The 21481-nt window shown below is 36.1% G+C and overlaps 1 protein-coding gene across 1 annotated transcript in view; it reads left to right on the top strand.

Moving 5' to 3' along the window:
• The first annotated feature begins 1162 nt into the window (after positions 1-1162).
• Positions 1163-21481, top strand: part of LOC145674916 (uncharacterized) — a 160071-nt gene continuing 139752 nt past the window's right edge. The window contains exon 1 of the mRNA XM_081745174.1: positions 1163-1485. Within this exon, the coding sequence (XP_081601300.1) occupies positions 1426-1485 (60 nt within the window). The 5' untranslated portion in view covers positions 1163-1425. The remainder of the gene's footprint in view (positions 1486-21481) is intronic.

Genomic DNA, 21481 nt, shown 5'->3' on the forward strand with positions numbered 1-21481 from the left:
ATGATGATATTCTTCTTCAGGAAGAAAACTACGAAATTAACAAACGGGTAATCACCAAGAAGGACAGTAATCACAGATCCTGTCAAATTTTTAAGTTTAAAACTACTTTAAACTAAAATATGAGATAATAATAATAATAATAATAATAATAATAATAATAATAATAATAATAATAATAATAATAATAATAATAATAATAATAATAAAGTTGTTCGAGTCGATAATGAATGCTAGCTGCAAGAAGTATAAATTCAATGGTGATGCGAGGTAAATTGATTTATAATTTTATTTTCTGACTATGGAAGTATCGAGAATGAAAAAAGTGTCAAATAATTTGTATTTATTTTTTCAAACAATCTCTCCAGACTCTCCCTGTACTCTAATAAATTAAACTAGCGAAATGAGTAGCATATTTAATCTCAAATACAATATATTCATTGATGTTTTTCAAACACTTTTTTTTCTCCTTCATTTTAAAGACTAACAGGAAGACGGAATTTCTCTGCTCTTTAACTGCTGGCTAGCCATGTGTCAGGTGTCACTGAAGCTTGATTTACAGCATCTCCTCCCTCCAAATGATCAGAAGGGAACATTTCTTTGGATTTCTACACAAACATGGCATTCACCATATACCTGGCAACCCTGAAAAAAAGTTTGCTTTTGGAGAATAATAAACTATCGTAGAACTTTTCAGAGGACAACAACTATACCCTCTGCTCCCCGCTTCCTCACCCCGCACTTGTATTCTCCTCTGAAGGGGACAGTAGCAGAAACTAAAATTAAGGGTCTTTAAAAACTCGAGTTCTTGCTAAAATGATCACAACAGCTTCGTGTCACCTTTGAACATCCAACTTAAAACGTAGCTCAGCACGCTGTATTGCTATCGATTTGTAAAAGTTTTCCATACATAGTCTTTTTTTTCTTTCTTTCTTTACGTTTAAACTTTACATTTTTCTTTATTCAAATAGTATATTATACCATATTTAAGATAAGGTACTTCTCCTATCTTATGTTTATTTTCAAATATCGTACAATGTATAGCGTTGATGTTTTATAATTTTACTATACTAGTGTGCTTCGCGGATTGTGCCTTCATTTATTTATCGACTAGCAGAGCCATCTATTCGACTGTCCTTTGTTCCAGAATATAGCAGACGATCGCTGTCTGGATGAAGCATAAATTGTTGTTGCCTGAAGGCATTCGTATCACGAGGTTTCGTAGTGTGTGTAGCTTTACGTAAAGTTGTTCCGTTGCTGTTTGACGTCAGGTTCAACTGAGATTCCACGTTGGCAGTGGGACTGTGTGTGATTTCTGATAGCGAAGTGGAGGTTTATACTGCAAGTGTTGTCTCAAACACTAATATTATAAAGTGCTTTTTGTGTTCATAAACTTATTTCTATTGTGTCAATTGAACTTCTATCGCCATGGAAGGAGGAATGACAATCATTAAATATTTGCTGTTCTTTTTTAACTTTATCTTTGCCGTAAGTATCTGTTACTAACATGGATTCTTTTCACTTCTTTTGATGTCTGTTGCAGGTTATTTTTAGCACGACTTGTCTACCATAGATTGCTTAATGGCTGTAGCTTATTTTCGTTACATTATTAAACTGTTCAGTGTTATATAGAATACTTGTATAACAGTGTCAAATTGCGTCTGATTTTCATATGAAGTTAATCAAAGGCGGGCCTTGTATTTACACATTGTTTTATCAGACTGACCTTGTTGGCCAAGTTTTTATTTATTACTTACGAGGAAATAAATCTAGGATGATGATGCAAATCAATGTTGTGATTTACTTAGTTATGTTTGTGACATTAATTTATTTCGTTCGTGATTTTTTTTTTAAATAATTTTCGACGTAGACAAATAGTAAAGATGTCAATATAATAATGCCTGTCTAAACAATTTATTGCAATATGTGCTTGCGTTATTTATTGTTGCAGTTATTTATTGTTTATATTACTGTTAAAATTAACTTAGTTTTTCGAAGTATCCAAACAAGATGATCGAACGCAAGTGTTTCTGGTTTCAAGACTGTCCTCATCTCCTTGTAGTTGATCAGTGCTACAGTTCGAACCTCTGGTTAGACGGTCCCTTGTTCGACTTCCGGCCCTTGGGAGTTTATGGTGGATAACATGGGTTATACAGGGTTGCCCAAAAGTAGATATACAGTACGGTACTTATAAGCTCATTGCATTTCTTATTGTTATCCATCAGGTAGACTGTTCCTTTATTATTTGTTCTTAATGTTTTTTACTTATACCTTAAGCTCGAAAGAATCGAAGCAAATAAACCCATAAACTAGAATGCTCTACTTGATCAATGCTGGGGTGTGTACCTACTTTTGGGCCACCCTTTATTGGAGTTATTCCGTTTCTCCCACATTTTCATTTGACCAATTGTAATAATCGTTCATTTTCATTAATTATCCCTCCTTTAGTCTACAGGGGATAATGTGGCATGTAAAACTAGAAATTTAGATTTGTTAACTAGCGACTATACCAGAGGAAGGGGGCAAGCACTCTTCCTTCGATGTCCGAGTCTGCTACCCGAGACGTGTATATTGTAATATTAGACTCTACTTTTCGGTATAAAAGTAGGGTCGCAAATTGACCGGAAATATTCCTGTTATTTTGATTAAAGCCGCTTGGCGGTACAAACTTTTTACCAGCCCCTTTTATGACCGTTTTTTTTAATTTGTCTAGTTCTAAGCAATTTCAACTAGTTCAAGATATAGATTTAAAAATTAACTTTCATTCTGTAAATCGAAAACTGCCACCTTTCACCATCTGTCAGCGATTAATATATGTTGTTCATCACTTTAGATAATTTAAAAGAGATGACAGAAAATTTATTAGGGAAGATTTGAGATTTATTGAGAGCGAAAAAGGACTTCTTAAAGCAATTTCCTGTTAGATATAAGTTTAAAGAATGAATTTAATTTTCCAAATCCAAAATTGGTCACGTGAGCATAAATATATTTTTGTTCATCTGTTTCGATAATTTTAAAGAAATGGCAGTTAGTGGTAAATACAATAAAATGATCAATCCCGATTTCAGATTATCATTTATAGCACAATGCATGTATTAAACTTATTAGTGAATTGCTAAGGATGTGCAGAATACAGGTGCTAATGCACTTTTGTTCACGATAGTGCATTTTCTTCCCATGGATGGTCCCACCAGAGATACTTTAGTTACACCTATATCAGGGAACTTTAAGAGGGTGCCGGTTTTTTATTGTCCAGAGTTGGCAACCCTATACACAAAAAATAGCAAAGCGTCACTCCGTCAGTTCTTTGCCCATCTGTCCCCCTCCCCCCCAAGGAATTAAAGTAGCGTCGACACTTCTTAACTGGTTAGTCCGTGTCCTTTTGTGTGTGTGTGGTCCGGAGTTTGATTCCTGGTAGAGTACTTCCTATGGAGAATCCGAATCTTACTTGAACCCAGTCATATACGCAAGGGAGTGGTCGGAGTTTCAAGTCCTTGAACAGGATATGAAAAAAGTATATGAAAATCACGCTTGTCTTGAAATTATATGGAATTGAGTGTTTAAACGCCTCTTCGATTAAATTCTGCGGGCACCTGCTTAGCCTCCATGCTGAATATGCAGTTAAACTCGAATCAGTTAACGTGATGTCATTGTCATTTCACATTTTTCGTGTGACTGTTCCCTCTATCCAAAATTTATCGATAATGGGAATTCTCCTTTTCTTTTCTTGAAAACTTACTCCTGCTCGCATGATTGAAATGAATTTCCGGCAAAGAATGTTAATTTCGTTGTTTTGTTGAAGTGAATTTTTAATTGATAAAGAATGTGATTTTGAAATTATATTCCAAGTAGAGCACTGTTATTTTTGACCTTTTATTTTCTTTGAATCTCAACTGGGGCTCAGTGGTATAGCGCTTGTCTCTGGTGCCTGGGGTTTCTAGTTCAATCCCCGGCCAAGTAAGTTTGTGGTGACAAAATCGTCCTCGTGGGTTTTCTTGGTACTCTCGTTTTCTTCCACTTTCGCATTCCACCAATTCTTAAGTCATCATTCGGTTGCTTTCTCTCCCTTAGCCTAACATGGCATAAACGTGAGACGTTAAACAAAAAGATTTCAAGGACTGAAAATCAACTTTAAGATTGAACTATTGTTATCATATGAGGTAAAAAAAAATGAGATTAAAATCAGTTATGATAACTGTTGCATGATGTGCCATTGGATGGGTAAAAAGTAGTGGCGGCGAACTGATATGAAGGCTTATGTGAATAGAGTTGAAGTGGTTCCTAAAATCGCAATTCCTCGCACTGCGAGGCCGTTGTCGCCGCTGCTGTTGAGAAGTGCTATACAAATTTCCATTTTCTTTAGTCTATTAAATTTTGTCCAGAGGAGGGGGGGGGGAGAGTGAATTAAAACGTGAGTGTCCTAAACTGGAACACTATTTGCTAAAGGACGTACTCTGCATAGGAGTACGGAAGTATCTTACATCCTGCGAGGACAGTTAACCTTGTCACTTTTTCTTTCATTAAGTCTTTCATTAGTGACAGTGTATATTTTTGAAAAGTGAAATTAAACATTTCCGGCCTAAATAAATAAATAAATAAATAAATAAATAAATAAAATGCACGGGTTATTCTTTTGAATGTTTAACTAGCCTTTAAGTAAACTTTAAATATTGTTACTCCTACAAAATGCATTCGAAAGATATTGGCACGTGATGCCATCTATTGGTTGGTGATGGTAGTTTATATTTAGCTCCAGTAGCGTAGCAGGATGTCTGTCTGCGGGGGGGGGGTGCTGTTATAGGTACCTATAGAAAAATTACAAACATCAAAGTACATTCTCGGACTTCTTTGGAGGGGGCCCGGCCCATCTGGGCCAGATTCCGTATGCCACTGGTTACCTCGAATTCCCAAATTTTTTTGGTTCCGCGTCATGTAAAGCTAGAGTCGAGTGCTTTCGGTTGTTTTCCGTCGCAAATGTTTTTTTCTTTTCTTTAGAGAACATTAAAAATTGAAATTTTATTCATATACTAGCTGAACCTGCGCTCTCTACACAACACATCATTCGCATATGAGCAAAAATCTCCTTCTCATTCGTCACATCTGTACATGTCCTTTTACAGACACAAGTGAAAGAAGTCTTCATTAAAAAAAAAAAAAAAATCTGCAAGGAGTATCATAATGGAGATTTTTTTTTTTTTCGAGTATCTTTTCTCAATATCTCGCACCGTTTGCAAAATTTGAGCCTACTTCCGGTTGGAGTTTCTAATTCATGTATGACAAGTGTTTTCTTTCTTCTTGCATGCAATATGTAATAAGCAAAAGTTTTATTTTAACATCAAAACTATGCAAATTAAATTATTCGTCATTAATTCTTCTACTCCATCATTCTATCCATCAAAGGTTCTACATATCACCATTACCAAAAATAAATAATTATACATTATCGTATCTAATCTTTAAATCATACAAATCCGTACCACACTCTATAATTATTAAATTATTCAACATCAAATCATTAAATTCTTATTCTAAATTATTTCTATTATCAAATTTTATCTTTAAATTTCTATTCCCATACTTCTAGTCAATTCTAAACTACATTTTCTACGCCCCCAAAACTTACATTAGTTTAAATTACTTTTTTTAAAAAACTAAATGAATATTAAAACCATTCAATAATTTTATATATAAAAATAATTTAAAATTCACAACCCAAACAAAAAATCTCCATTCAACATACCTCTAAAAATTTCTAACTACCTTTTACATCACAAAACCAATCACATTTAAAATAAATTAAAAACCTACTTAAAATTTTAACATAAATAAATGAAACTAAATTTTCAGCTTAGTATTTCTGCCAGCCATTGTAGTAGCTACTTCTTCTGTTTATAATGTTATTCCTAGTTTCTTGGCTCTGTCCGCTGGTCTAATAGCTTCCTCGTGGGCCACAGGCATACGGGTTCGATTTCTGGTTGAGGAGCCTTGGAATCTAAATACGTTACAGTGGTTAGAGTTAAACTTAAACTGTAGATCCATACCTCATGTACTTTTTGTACTGAAAGGGACACTAAAACTCCAATCCGATAAAGATTTTCTTCCTTACATTTCTTTGCTTGCGTTTTTGTAAAAGCTTTTGTATTATCATTGTAAATTATCCCCAAATAGTTGAATTTGAAAGTGCTTAGGACACCATACACATGCTTGTGAAGAGTAGTAGTTCTCACCTCTAATGAAAGGAAAGGTTTCCAGGCCTTCTTCCAGAATTTTTTGTGTACGGGAGGGCAAAATCGAAATAGGGAAGGGGACTGCACACACATACTGTTTGCTAAAGGACCTGTCCTCTTCCATAAGTGATAATCATTCTTCTGTAAATATTTTGTCATTATTGGCAGGTCACTTGCCGCCACTGAGAAGCTTCCATTCTCCACGGTCTTCCGTTAACCTCTTAAGTCTTCAGTTTATCGTCCATTAATTGCAGTCTCCTTCTTCCCCTCCCTCTTTCCTGCCACCATACCGTCTAGCACGTTCTTCATGATGCAGTTCTTTCTTAGCCAATGTCCCAACCAGTTTCTCTTTCTTTTTATTATAATATCTAAAAGTGTTCTTTTTCTCCCCCACCACTTCTAACACCCTCATTAGTTTTCCGCTCGATCCAATTAATTCTCTCCCTTCTTCCCCATACCCACGTTTGGAAAGCTTCCAGTCGCTTTTCATCATTGTTGTGTAATATCCCAGTTTCTGCCCCCATACGTTACGGTATTCTACATGTAATTGCAATGTACTTTATTTTACCTTCAGAGTAGAAGAGGGGAGAGGGTACGAATGTGCCTGGAACACAGATCCTTGTTGATTTCTCGAGATTCTTACCCAAGATCTTCATTCAACAAATTCTCCAATTCGTGTTGCTTGAAGTTCAGTCCTGCTACGGATGTAATATAAAATATATGCATATTATTAAGGAATGTTGCGAATAATCATTACAACATAAGTCTCACCTTCCATACAAAACGTACGGACATCTAATAGCATTGAAAAGAATGTAGTATGACTAATATAGAGTAACAAAACAAAACAAAATCCTATTTATATTAAGAGGTGTGCGTATGACTAACGTACTGTGTGTTACTGCGCTTTATTTTCAGCGTGAATGTGAGTCATTAATACCATACACGCAAAGGAAGCTCTTGATTCGAAAAGCAGATAGCAATGGCTTTGTTTTTTGGTAAATCACATAAAAAAATAGTGTTCTTCCGTCAGTGTTGCAGTTGTAAATACAGGTAACCAGGGTTGGCAGGTTTTTTTACTATTTCAGTTTCACATTGTAGACTTCCATACTGCGGAAATTCAATATTGAAATCGAAAGTGTTGCATTTTTATGATTTTAAATTTTCAGGTTTTCTTCTAATTTACTCTTTTATTTTAAATTTATATGTTTTCTTAATCATTATTTTCATTAAATCTATATATTAAAATTATATATGTTCATGGTTAAAAGTAGTTCATATTTGTACCTAATCCTTTCGACAATGAAATCTCGAAAACCACAAGTGCTAGAAACGTGACATTTTTACTGGTCGATTCCAAATTTTGTTCAAATTTTCCAAAAAAAAAAAAAAAAAAGTATATTTTCCTATTCCACATTTTAGACATCGTTTTGGCCCTATTACTTTAATATTGCCACTATTAAAGGTTGATACCCTTGTGAAAGGCAACCAGTAGAGGAGCTATGTGTAGCGGGTTGATGGACATTTCAGGCGTTTTGCTTTTATCTGAATGACAAAACCTATTGCAACCTGGCAACTTCTAAGGCTTGTGGACGTACTCGGATATGGAATTATAAGAAGCACTTTATATCATCTATCACTTATCCAAGTTTGCCAGAAACTCTCCCAATATTCTATATATTAAAATACTACATTTATATCTCTGTCTATGGCAGTTGACTCCTTTGAGAGTCTTCGTGTCCCTTACAGGTGTTCGTAAAGGAGCTTGCACAGATAGTGAAAAATGGGAAGGAGATTTAAGCTCATATTAGAATTGTGAGCTCTATAAATAGCACAGGTTCTGCTAGTATAAATTAAAGCTTATGTTCTATCAAATAATTCTATTTCTATTGCTTCTCTCAATTTCTCATATTCGTGCTTTTTACCTTCAATTCGTTCTAACAATCTATTCCATAGTTTATGTATTTGAAGTTTATTTGTTCAGGCCATTATTATCTTACTTTTTTCTCTTTCAATCCTCTGCGCTTCTTTAGTTTCGCATGTTTTACTCTTTCTTTCTTTCCCTGTTACTTCATATTACAATTCATATACTACTCCTTAATCTTCATTTCTTTTAACCACTTCCTCCTTTTTTGTATGTCTTCACGCGGCCTTTTCTTTTTCTTCAGTATCTCTTTTCTCCAATGCCATTTTCCCTTCTCCTTTCTCTTTTTCCCCGTATTGTATATATTAAAAATTAAAAATTATACAATGCAATAATAATTTAATGTTACGAAGATATATTTTCGAGTTAACATCTGATGAAAATTACGTCAAGTTATTGAAACTGTTATGCCTTATTTTCATTTTAATAAATAAGTATCTACGCTCGTCAGAAAAGTTTGTTACTTAATGAGATTTACAAATTCTGGTTGCAATAGAAGCATAGGGCCACAGATGAAACCTATTTAGACGCTGATCGATTTCAAAACACTTTCTCGCGATATCTTACAATTATTACACTTTATGATATGGAAAGTACTGCTAGAACCGGAAGTTGTGCTAGTACCTACTATTTCTGAGTTCAGCAGAAGAATAAGAACTGTGATGTCAAGGATTAGGATTTCTGGGCTGTCGGCATCTATAGTCACATTATAGGCTGTCACGTATGTGAGGGATGACGTTCCTCGGCCATCACACTATCCTAGGGAAGGGAAGGAAGGAAGCGGCCTGGGACCTGTATATTAGGTACCATCCCGGCATTTGCGTGGTGTGAAAGAGGAAAGCAATTTGGATTAGGCCTGAAAAAGCTCTTCCTTTTTCGACCGAGTGTCCGCACCTGGAATCGAACCCAGGACCTGAATCCATGTCAAGCAATTTTTGTTCGAGTATATCTTACCATTTTGTAATAGATTCGTTGATCGTAATGCAAAGGGTCCCCCTTTCAGCACCGAGGCTATATTTGATGTGGATCTACAGTTTGTGGAATTCGAAGCACCCAAATGCATTTTTAGTATGTAAATGGTTTCTTAGTACATAGATAAATGTCATGAAATAGAATTTTCCTTAATGAACTAATACAAACAAGAAAAAGGAAAGAAAAACACTTTGAACGATTAACACATCTTGTTTTAGCTGCTTTTGAGAATTGAAAATTGATTAAAAATAAATCATTAATTGTATGAAGTGAATATAAAGGATCCCTGCATGCTGATAACAGAGCCATCAGGAACTTTCATGAAAACCAGAAACAGAAATACTAAAACAGTCAAGTTACCAGAATAAATGCTGGTTCCGACAAACTACTTTTATTTCTACAAACTAATTGGTTTGAGTTCCGACTAAATATCTTATCAGTGCTATCTTCGACCGAATTAATTTACAATAAGCAAGTTTCTTTCTTATCAATTTCTTTGTCTCCAGTGTGATCAGTGACTGAAACTGTTCTATGGGGGGGGGGATACATGTTACAATATCTGTAATAAACAATAATTTTAGTAATAGACAAGAAATGACTAAATCCATCCCTCCTTTCTGCGATGCAAGGAATCAGTCAAAAATCGCAAAAAAAAAAAAAAAAAAAAAAAACCGAAAACAGTGGTCAAGTTTAAAATAAAAAGAACGTTCGTCTGGGGGTACACGGTGGTTCAGCGGTAGTGTTTATCCCAGGTGCCTGGGGTCCCTGGTTCGATCCCTGGATTGTGGTGGACAACATCGTGTCTATGGGTTTTCTTGGGATACTGTTTCCTCTCACTTTCTCATTCCGCCAATTCTTCCATCGTTCACTTGTTTGAATCACAGTCTCCCTTAGCCTAACGTAGACGTTAAGCTGAAAGAAAAAGAAGTTTGCAGTCTCTGAGAAATAGTGGATCAGAAATACAAATGTTTTAAAGTGGGTTCTTTAGTCTACCGTACAACCAAATCGGATGATGGTTATTATTATTATTATTATTATTATTATTATTATTATTATTATTATTATTATTATTATTATTATTATTATTATTAAAATGACCAAGATATTCTTACTTAAACTAGTTATTTTGTTGATCATGTATGTTGAAACAAACAATTGAAACCTTGAGGGAGGTTGCTGTGAAGATCACAAGAGGTAATCTTTCACACCCTGGCTAGGGCCTGTCTGAACCCATCGTTTCTAGTTTTTGTTGTTATTCGGAAGTATTAACATGAAAAATAACAGGTAATCCTAAGGCATAGTGATATTCTTTCCTGTAAACAAGTCACAAAATTGTTTCGGTTCTTTCTTAATCTCCGCAACCAGACTTGATTTCTTTTTATCAACTGTCGCCCGGTTCAGCTGTAGTTTTGTTTCCGTTTCAGCTGGACTGTGTTCGAACGTTTTTTGAGTGTGCTTTTATGGAAAACAAGAGTCTGGTTCTGAGGTGGTTATTATTAATGGCTGGTCTGCTGGCTTTGACAGGAATGTTTCTTAGCCATTGGGATGAGTCATTTTAATCCGTAGTGTCTGCAGTGAACGAATGAAGTAATGAAGGGATCTGTAGCTCAGCCATATTCTCTCTCTCTCTCGCTCTCATCTGTTGTGATGTTACTTGTAAGCACCTCAGTGCATAGTCCCTCCTCTCACCTGAAGTATTTGGATGTAATTCTTTTCTCCAAATTTACACAAAACCAAGGTAACTTGCTTTGTAAACGAAATTTTGTTTAGTTTCGGAACTTCTTTTAAAACCCAGTCAGTTTGTTTACATCTACTGCCACAATACTGTCTTTCCAATCAAAACAGAACCTCTGATACATGGGTCTCTGCTTCGATCCCAGCTCGCCTCAATTATGATTTATGGTGGACAAACACCATGTGCGTGTTTTTTTTTTTTTTTTTTTTTTTAGTTCTTCCAGTTTCCTCTCACTTTTATCGTCTCCGTTTTTGAAAGCGAACGCGTTCTGAGTTGTTGGCAGTTAGTGGCTCAGTGGTAGAACGCTTCCACCTGGTGCGTGAGGTTTGTGGTTCGATCCCGACCAAATAAGTTTGTGATGGACAAACGACATAGTGTTCGTGGGTTTTCCTCTTACATTCTCATTCCACCGTTCACTTGCTTTAATCATCCAAGTCTCTCGTAGCAGAAAGGATTTAATCGTTGGATGTTATACTGAAAATTTCATTTTTCTTCCTTCACAGTTAGCGTTCTTAGAAAGCATAATTTATGGTGTAATTAATGTTGCATGGTGCTATTCAATGAAAAATCTGAAAGGCGTAATCTGCACACTTAAAACTCTCCTGTGAGCACCCCTGCTTTGATTTTATCCTTGGTATGTTCATAATGAGAGCAGAGTGTCTAGATTTTCTAAACTTTTTTTTTTCTTTTTTCGGTTTCTCACTGAATTACATTACTCGTTTTACTTTCTTTTACTGTTAGCGTGCATGTCACAGTTGCGGGAATTTGAAATTTATTTCCAACTAGTTGCAATACCTGTCCTTCGCACGGGAACAATAGGTTTAGGGAAAATATTTGAGCTTCCTTTCCCCACCTTAACGTGCTTATCGGAGTTAAAATGCCAGAAGTCTACCAGAACCGAAATGTTCAAAGATTCATTTCTAACCGTGTTGACAAATTTAAACACCCTTCCTCTTTTTTAGAATACATATTTCAATCAGTGTAATGATTAAAATCCCGGTCCATTCAAATGCTAATTATTTTCATAAATTGGTTCTAAGAGATTTAACATTTTCGTCTTTTATGAATACAAAATGCGAACTTAAAATATACTGTACAAGAAGTATGAGATCATGTTCCGTCCCTTTAGTTGAAAACAGTTGTTTTTAACTAAATTAGGGATGCTAAATCGATGTCTGAAGTCAGTTTTCTCTTAAGACGTACCATTTATATTGTGTAGTCACATGACATTTTGTTGCAGACATAAGGCGCGGATTTTACTTATACAAACAAAATTTTATACAAATTTCTATGGAAATGACTATCTTTTTCTCTGGGGGGCGCGGTGGCTCAGTGGTACTGTTCACCTCCGGTGCTCGAGGTCCCTGGTTCGATCCCAGCTCGCGCAGTGTGTACTCGTGGGTTTTCTCGGGGTTCTCCCGTTTCCTCCCATTTTCTTCATTCCACCATTTCACTTATTTCTCATAATCACCGTCTCCTTTAGCCTAACCGGCATAACCGTGGGACGTAAAACTAAAGATTTCATTTTTTATCTTTTTCTCTGGTATCTATCTGGAGAAGTCCTTGTAATAGACCAGCATTACTGATTCTGCTCTTCCGCTGAACCGCTTTTCAAATAGTGCAATGTCCTGGTGGAGCTGTTCCATATGATCATTGAGGGCCCCTATATCTTGTGGAAAGTACAAATGTGAATCCAAAAAATGTAATTTCAGGGACATGTGGCATCCTATGAATCATCAGTAACAATAGTTTCAGAATTTGGTGCTTTAATATTATCAAGGAAATTAGAACTCACTAACTTGAATGTTTGCTATCCCGCCTTTTCTATGTCGGACAGTGTACATGCAAATTCAGTATCCTCCATGACACGCCTTCGATTATCTTCGCATCACTTAGGCTTGGAAATGTGCTTGAAAGCTGTCCCATCTCGATTTGATGCTTTGACAAATATTGTCATTAAACCTTGTTTGATGTGTAATGGAAGAAGAAAAAATATTTAGGCTTCACGAGTTGTTGACGTGATGTTCTTGATTCCTTGAATGTGTTCTTGTTGTGATGGCCATGTCTTCCACGTAACGGTTAACTCTGCCTGGGCTATCGAATTTACACAGAAAGCAATAAAATTCATGCCCTTGTTGCATACCTGTAATGATTCCAATAACTTTGTTCCTACAGATTCACCATTTGACTATATTATATTAAATGTGCTGCAAGATGTCACGCGTTACTTCATGTGTTTCCTTTGTGTGAAAAAAACGCCAGTGGCACAGATGGATAAACATTACTAATATGGAATAGCACTGCCGTCAGATTTATCTTAAACGAGTCAATGTATATACAATCGCCATTCTGCTGGGTTGTGTTCATAGCCATATTCCTGAAATAAACCATTAGCATCGTTACAAAATACAATTACTCCAGTTTCCTAAAAGAAATATCAAAAGTTACTCTGTCGCAATCGAAACTTGCATTTTGGCATTTTTCTCCAATAGATTCCACTCCAAGTCGAGAATCCAAGATTTCCGCTTTTCTTTTCGGTAGATTTAAGACTCATACTACATCATTTACCTCGTCTTGTGTGATGAGATATGCTGCAGGTGAGTGGCTTGAAGTCTACTTTGTTGCCTGCTTAACGTTCATCATCAAATGGGACCTTTCGGCACACGTAGCTCTCCACCATAAGCCGTTGGCGCCTTGCTGACTCCATATTAAGATGTTGGATGTAATGTTTGGATTTTGAAGAAAGCCCTTTTCATCTCTCGAAACAAAAGTAACGTTAACATGTGTGGTCTTTGGGCTCCCTTCAAAACCAATGATACAGCAAATTTTAACCCATTTCGTTTTCCTTGCACCAAGTTCTGCAAGTTCCTGGAACATGAATTGGAATATATATTTGGTGCCCAGCTTATCTTGATGTCTTACTTAGCATTCAAAATACAGTTCATATGTTTTTTTGACAACAGAAGTAAGACTACTTCTTTGACATCTGTCAGTTCACCGCATTATATGTATATGCTATTCTTACATTGACGAGGCAGTCTGATAACTGATCAATTTAATTTTCATGCGCACCTCACTGGCAGAAACTCAACACCTTCATATTGCATATCACGCATCAGATTGCATCGCTTGTTCGTCAGTGACACCAACACCGTAAACAGACCTATCACTACATAACAATATCGCTCTTACCAGCTCTGGAGAGAAACCATTAAACGAATTCAGAGCTATTTCTTACGTAAAACATGTAATGTATAAGGACTGTTTTTCACCAAGACTGTCTGATAACGAAGAAACTAATTGCAGTTTTGTGTTTTGCTTGCAAAAATACAGTAGAAAAACCTATTTTTGAGCAAAAGCTTAATTTCGTTTTGTACAGTGATATTAGAAATGTCTTCCTTCGTCCCTTTTGGAGGACGAGTTGGGAAAAACTCTTAAACATATTTCAACTTAGTTTTAATACGTTTTTATACCGAATGTCATCTGCCTAAGTTGGGGAAGGCGGTGGGCGTGTGGGATGCTGTATTTTTGGCATATATTTTAAACCTCCTCCCTTAAAGGTCTTCACTACAGTGAAATTAAACCACCGCTAATTTTTAGTGTTTCTGTAATATCTTCAAAACAAATAAAAATATTCAAAAAACAGAAACAGAAAAACTACACAATATCATTTTGCATGTGATACCGTTATCACAACTCGTCTATCTACTTTCGATTTGCAACTGTAGATTGATTTAGCATTTTTTTTTTTTTTTTTTGTGGGTTATGTAAATAGCGGCATATGTGGTGATGGGGGGGACGGGGAGAAGGTGAACGACGTAATCGTCATTTAACCTGTGTGAAATGATGAGCTAGTGGAAGTCTGCTGCGTGATGTCATGGTAGGTGTTAAAATTGAATGACAAAAAATGGGAAACAGCTCAGCGATTTTTTTTCTTTTTACTCTACGACAAAATCTTTCAGTTTACAAATTCTTCGTATGGTTTTGTAAAGTTAGCAACTTTGTTTTTTCTCTGTTCACCTGAATTTGATTCGCCCTGAGTTCTCCACAGCTGCCATTTCTATTTTGAGGTGAATACATTATTTTACTATTAGATATAAGCACGCAGAGAAAGAGAGAGAGAAAATACTCCGTGTCATCCAAATTGGCGTGTGGAATCAGCCAATAAGCTCACAGTGCCTTGTTACTAAACCTTCAGGGAGGAATCTAATCTTTTTACGAACAAAATCAATTATGAATGATTCTTCTCTGAAGGTTTAGTAACAGAGCACTGCGAGCTTATTGGCTGATGCCACACGATAATTCGGGTGACGCGAACTATGTCATAATATGGACATAGTTTTGGGCAAAAAATAGGATACAGTACATGTATTGGTATGGAAAAGAACATTCCCTTCAGTTTTATTCACACTGACACGGACATCGAAAATGTACTCTTTACAATTAATAAAGTCCTAATAAGGGATTAATTTGAGCTTGTAGCACCGAAAATGCTTTCTGTAATTTCAAAAGAAATCTTCAGTCGATGCTTCTATTGATCAGTCATTGGTAAGCAAAGGCAGACAACTATTGCAAACTTCTTCCCCAAGAAATTCGTAAACAATCAAAATTGCAATTTCAGATTTTGTTTCTGAACATAGAGGGTGCGACAATATTCTGCGCCGACTTTACGGTTTGATGTTTTTGTTTTGTTATATTAGTGTTTAATTGACTAAAATATGTATTTCCGAAGTTCAGGGGACAATTTCTCCCCAAATGACGTCCCCTCATGATATGTAGGTTCTGGCTTAAATTTTCAGTATGTAATAATAATACATTCCACCTTGGTTACTTTAGTACTGTCGGTGAGTGAATTATGGGAGTTCTATAAACGTATGACTTAGCGATACATTCACTTTACAGAGGATTATTTCCCCCCAGTAATTCATAATAAGTACAGGATTTCAAAATTAGCCTATAGCATAACTAATAGGTTTACTGCATGATTCGTGTAATCTGTAACACTCTCATACGGATAAGCAGTTATATTCTACTCATGTCAGTCATTTAGATGGTTGGTTTTGAAAGTGGGCATTAACGCCCCCTACCACTACTACCACAAGCGTTCTGGTTTCCAAATGGGGCGCTAGAACAACAAAGGACAACTGGGGACGGGTAGGCTATATTTAGGAGGGGTTGATCTCATGACCTATTAAAACATTTTTTTTATTGAACGAAAGCAGTTATACAGGGTGATTCAAGAAGCGGGAAATTTTGAAAATTAAATAATTTCATAAAAACATTTTTTCTAAAAATATTTCTTATTTAATAGTAAAAATAATTCCATTTTAGAATACATACAATACAATTTATTGAAGATGACATCTTGCAGATGAGCTCTTTCTCTACGCAAACATTCCTACAGCCTCTTCGTTACATTGTTCGCTTCATACATGGCCTGGAACTTTCTTTTTCATGCCTAACCAGTTTACTCCAAATTACGTATCCATGTTTTAATTGCCTGTGCTGATGAAACACGATCATGGCGGCCTGTCATTGTTCTTGTTAAAAGATTTTATCTCGAAAGCACGTTGCGCACCACTCCAAACATTCATGATAACTAAATAGCAGACTGGCGTACGTTATTCAGTGTTACGAAACGCCCACTGTTGCCAACACAACTTTCATTATTTCCCGTTTCTTTGAATCACTCTGTACAATTTATAAATTTTATCAAAAGTCTGTTTTACGAATAATAAAATAGGCTGATTGTAATATGCATTTAGATTTCTTCATATATTAAAAAAAAAAAGAAAAAGAAAAAAAAAGAAAAATGTGGTTCTCACTTTCTGTTGGAAAGTAACGAGGCTAAAGGCATGTTAAAAATATAAATACAAATTATACTTTTTTCGATGAAAAAAAATGTAAACGCGATGTCTAATGTAAGACAAATTTAGAAATTTTCCTTTTACTTTATATATCCGTCAAGGCTGATTTTCAGATTTTTAAATCGTCGTCTCTGGTTCTTTTTTGTCCAGGTTCTGCGTTCAGCTTTGTGCATGGGTGAATTGCGTTATGACTGGGAACGCTCAGGGCACTTGTCTTCGCCCAAGGGGACGCTAGCCTCGAAAAGGTTCTGAACCACTGATTCAGAAGTTTCACTGTAATAATAATAATAATAATAATAATATAATAATAATAATAATAATAATAGTGTTATGGCCTTTGTCACACAAGTTCATGCCCCAATTGTAATGAACTCCCCAAGAAAGAAAACTCTTCGTAACATAGGGGTTCAATTGAGATTCTTTGCTAATGAATACAAGCCACGAATGACTATGATCGGTAATTGAATGCTAGAGTACTCACTTCTGGTGCGAGGGATCTGTAGTTCGATGCCAAGCAATGTATTCTTCTGGATACAACGTCGTGTCCGTTGGTTTTCTAAGTTCTTGCGTTTCCTTCCACATCCACATTCCACCAGTTATCTCACAATTGTTGACTTTCATTAAGAATCCGTCTTCGTTAGGCTAAAGGATATACATGCTGAACCTGAAAGATGTGCACAAATTGTTGCAGGTGATTCGTGACATCACAAGCAGACAAAAAGTCCTCTAGCATATTGTCGAATTCCGCATCGTATACGAGTGGCACGGGTACCAACTTGGAATCGAAACTCGAATCCTGACAATTGGAACGGAAAAGATGTGCCTATCAATGGACCATGCAAGAAGACTTTATATCAGTGGCGAATCCACAAAGTAAAAACTGTGGGGCACCAGAATCCAGACTGAGTTTACTATAAACTTTCAAAGATATATAAATAGCTTAAATTACTTTTGTCACTCAAAAATTGGGGGGCTGAGCCCCCCAGCCCTGGCCTAGATCCGTCACTGCTTTACATCTTTAGATGTGACGAATCACCTCCGAGATATGCGTACATCTTTCTGTTCAGTTCCAATTTTCATTATTCGATTCCAAGTTGGCACCCCTGTCACTCATACACGACGCGGAATTGAAGAATATGCAACAGGACTTTGTGTTCTTTTATTGTCACCAGTTACCTTCCAGAGTTTGTGCACACCTTTCAGATTCATCCTGTATATTCGATCGAAAACTGCGAATTTTCATTTTTTTTTTTTTTTTTTTTTAATTTCCGACTAAAATATAACGGTAAAGAAAAGTTTCTCTGAGCTGAAATGCAGATGGGTCTGAATATTTCCCATATCCGGAATTAATTTTAGTTTACAAATAAAGGTTCCGACTGGTGATAGGTTTTTGGAATCTCTTTTCCTTAAGGAAAAAAGTGTCTCGTGAAAGTAATTCATTAGATATATAAATCAAAGGAATGCGGTAACGTTCCATATTGCGCGCACATCCGCTATTGTGAATATATGAAATATCTAATTCATTGTCATTTCCCGTTTATAAATGAATCTTCCTTTCCAAGTGTTTGCACAGAATGTTACGTGACACTCAGTAACATACACAGAGATCTACCAATCAACCTTGTCTACGTGCAATGTGTTATCATGTATATTTCCTGTTTCGGTAAGCGTTATGCTTCCAACTGCTTTATTCATATGTGTGTCAAGAGAAACTCGCTTGACTGCAAATAAAGTGAGAACTAGTTCTGAATGAGAATGCCGGTTAATAATGGAAAGTGGTGCAGGGGGGGGGGGTAATTAAGATTTCTCTCTCCGTGTTTTCTGCAGCAGATTGTCAAGGAATTCTCCATATTTGTACAGTCGTCGACAAAAATACCATACTCCTGTTCCATAGTAGATTAGTTCTTTGATTGGTTGAAGTCCTTTTTAAGCACTGAGGCTGTATGAGACTTCAGAGATGGGCACGAGACGAGACGAGACGTAAGGCTGTCTCATCTCGAAAATAATTTACCTGTTGAGGATTTTTTTAAGACAAAAGCAAAATCATACTAGCTAAAATATATAATAATGTGCGGAAATTTGTAAATTTGATCAATATGCAGTAAATGTCATAATTTATGATAGAAGCAAGTAATATACGGATAACACGAAGGAGAGTTCATGCAGTATTTTAGCGGTCGTTTTGGGCTGTGAGACTTTCTCAACCACTTTTTATTTATTTATTTATTTATTTTTTAATTTTCTCACGCGCTACGAAATTGATGTTTGGATGCTCTTTGTCGCGTTCCTACTTTTCCACATTTTTGAAAATAATGTGAAAGTAAAGGAAAATGGTAAAATTTGGAATTAGGAGTACATAGAAAATATCACGTAGTGTGTAACGATAATATGTATATGTTGTCAATGTCAATAGTCTAATACGCAGTTTCTAATTCACTAAGCCTGTTCCGACTTGAATCTAATCTTTTTTTGTGCACATTCCTAGAGATATGAACTAAAGTTTAAGGCTAAATTCGAGCCACTGTAGTGTGTTCAAAAGAATTGAAGCTTTCCCATCGGTAGTCGAGCCCAGGACCCTATGTTCCAAAGAATAGTATGCTAGCCGCTACACGAGTTGGGACGGTACTCAATAGAAGTTGTCCAAACTCGCGAGATTGTCTCTTCCTTCATGAATAATTGAGCTCTTGCACGTATTAGAATGAGCTTAGAGCTTGAGTCTGAGCTATTGTTGATCATGAGATAAGAGACGAGACATAGCTGTTCCAATTAGGGATGGGCAAAACCGGTTTTCTGCAAAACCAGTTCGGTTTTTCACCGTAAGTGGTTTCGGTGAAAACTTTTGGAAAACAGACACAATTATTTCTGTAGAAACAGATTCGGTTTCCGGAGAACAACGAAACACTATTCTGATCAGAAATAGAACAAATTTTGGAAAAAAAACTGGAACCGGTTTTGCAGAAAACCGAAACCGGTTTCGGTGAAAAAACCGAACCGGCTTTTCTAGAAACTGGAAACCGAAAAACCTGTTTTTGTGCCCACCACTAGTTCCAATAGAAAAATATACTTTTGGAGACAGACAAATCTGGTCTTGTTGTCAAGATTAGTCCAAGGGAATGTGATCCCGATTATGTTAGGCTAGTTTTAGACGGAAGTATTTATCGCAGCATTTCTCGTAGCAAAAATCGTATCATCGATATCCTACCGTATAAAGCAGCAAATGCTATAGCATTTTCCATGCCATGCCATGCCATATCCTATGCCATTTCTTGTCGATAGAACCTGCTCTATTTTGTAGCATTTTCCCCAGCATTTCTGGTCGATTGCAGGGCCGTGGTGTGTTAAAAAGAAGCGAAAGATTTTGTGCCAAATATCTATGCTCTTTGTTTTGTGTGGGAAATTGAATTGTAGTAAAGAGAATGAGTTGGAGTAGGGATGCTCTTTGTCCACATACTTCTTTGTGATTTTCGTTTCTTAATATGACCGACGAGAACTGTTAGAATTCTATAGCTTTAGCTACCTCACGCTTAATTTCGGAGCCATACTTGCGCTCTTCTCCAGCCATTTGTTTGTTACGTCACGACAGATGATTATCAAAATGCTTCCGTTTAAAAGCACCATATACTTTTGATGCCATAGAATATTATATGAAATTTTTGGCAGCACATCTGCTACAAGAAATGCTATGATAAATGCTTCCGTCTAAAACTAGCCTTACTGAGTACTGTAACCCAGGATACGAGAAATGTCTAGTTTCAAAATACGAGAAGTATGACAAGTCTTAGGTCTGAAATTTTGGTATAGTGTTATGATTCCATAAATTGATTGTACGAACACAATGAAGATAATTTATCAACGTTATAAGATACCCAGTTAATTATACAATATACTTCAATAATAAATATAGTTTAAATGTTGCTATATCATATCTACGTGAACTCCTCGTAACACATAAATACTACATGAAATTAAAAAAAAAAAAAGTCACGGCATAAATGTACAATGTTTTTCGAGAAACTAGACGAGATTTTTTTTTTTTCCAGAGACCAGGCTACAAAATTTACTTGAGTTAGTATGCCAAATGTCGTCAATGGACAATCACGCGTGTGGTTTCTCTGGCAGTTCTGTGCAATGCATCCGTGACACGAAGAAATGCATTATCATGAACAATATACAGCTGTCCTTTTAAAAAAAAAAAAAGTACTCCGGAAGAACGTAACACAAGCTGTTGTGATGATGCAAACAGCTTACAAAGTACATACTCCGAGTAAAGCTCAATTGTATGATCGTTTGCTCGATTTAAAAGGGTTGTAATGACGATTGACGATCAACCCCGTTCCGGTAGTCCTTCAAGGCCGAATTTACAAGGTGCTTCCAACAATGGAATCAACGTTTGGTGAAGTGCATTAGTACAAATGGAGAGTACTCTGAGGGTAATTGATGTTGCATTTGAAACGAAGTTGTATTTTTTTTAAAAAAAAAAAACTAACTCCAGTCCTTTTTCTTAGGAAATTCCTTATTTCTGGGCCCCTCCTCGTATAGTTCGTATCCCATGTAACGAAGAGATTTTTTTTTTTAACAATTGATAGTGAGAGCGATTATTTTCGACCGAAAATGTTAATTAAGTCAATCTGTTAATAATTAATCTCTAACAGGTAACAACAAGGCGGGCTGTACAATGTGTGCAACGGAATGGCAAGTTTGCAGGAGCGTCAAAATCTATCCTAACTATATCATTTAAAATAAATATTTGTTGTTGAAA

Source organism: Thermobia domestica, chromosome 18, assembly GCF_964235325.1.
Source record: "Thermobia domestica chromosome 18, izTheDome1.hap1.1, whole genome shotgun sequence".
NCBI lineage: Eukaryota > Metazoa > Arthropoda > Insecta > Zygentoma > Lepismatidae > Thermobia > Thermobia domestica.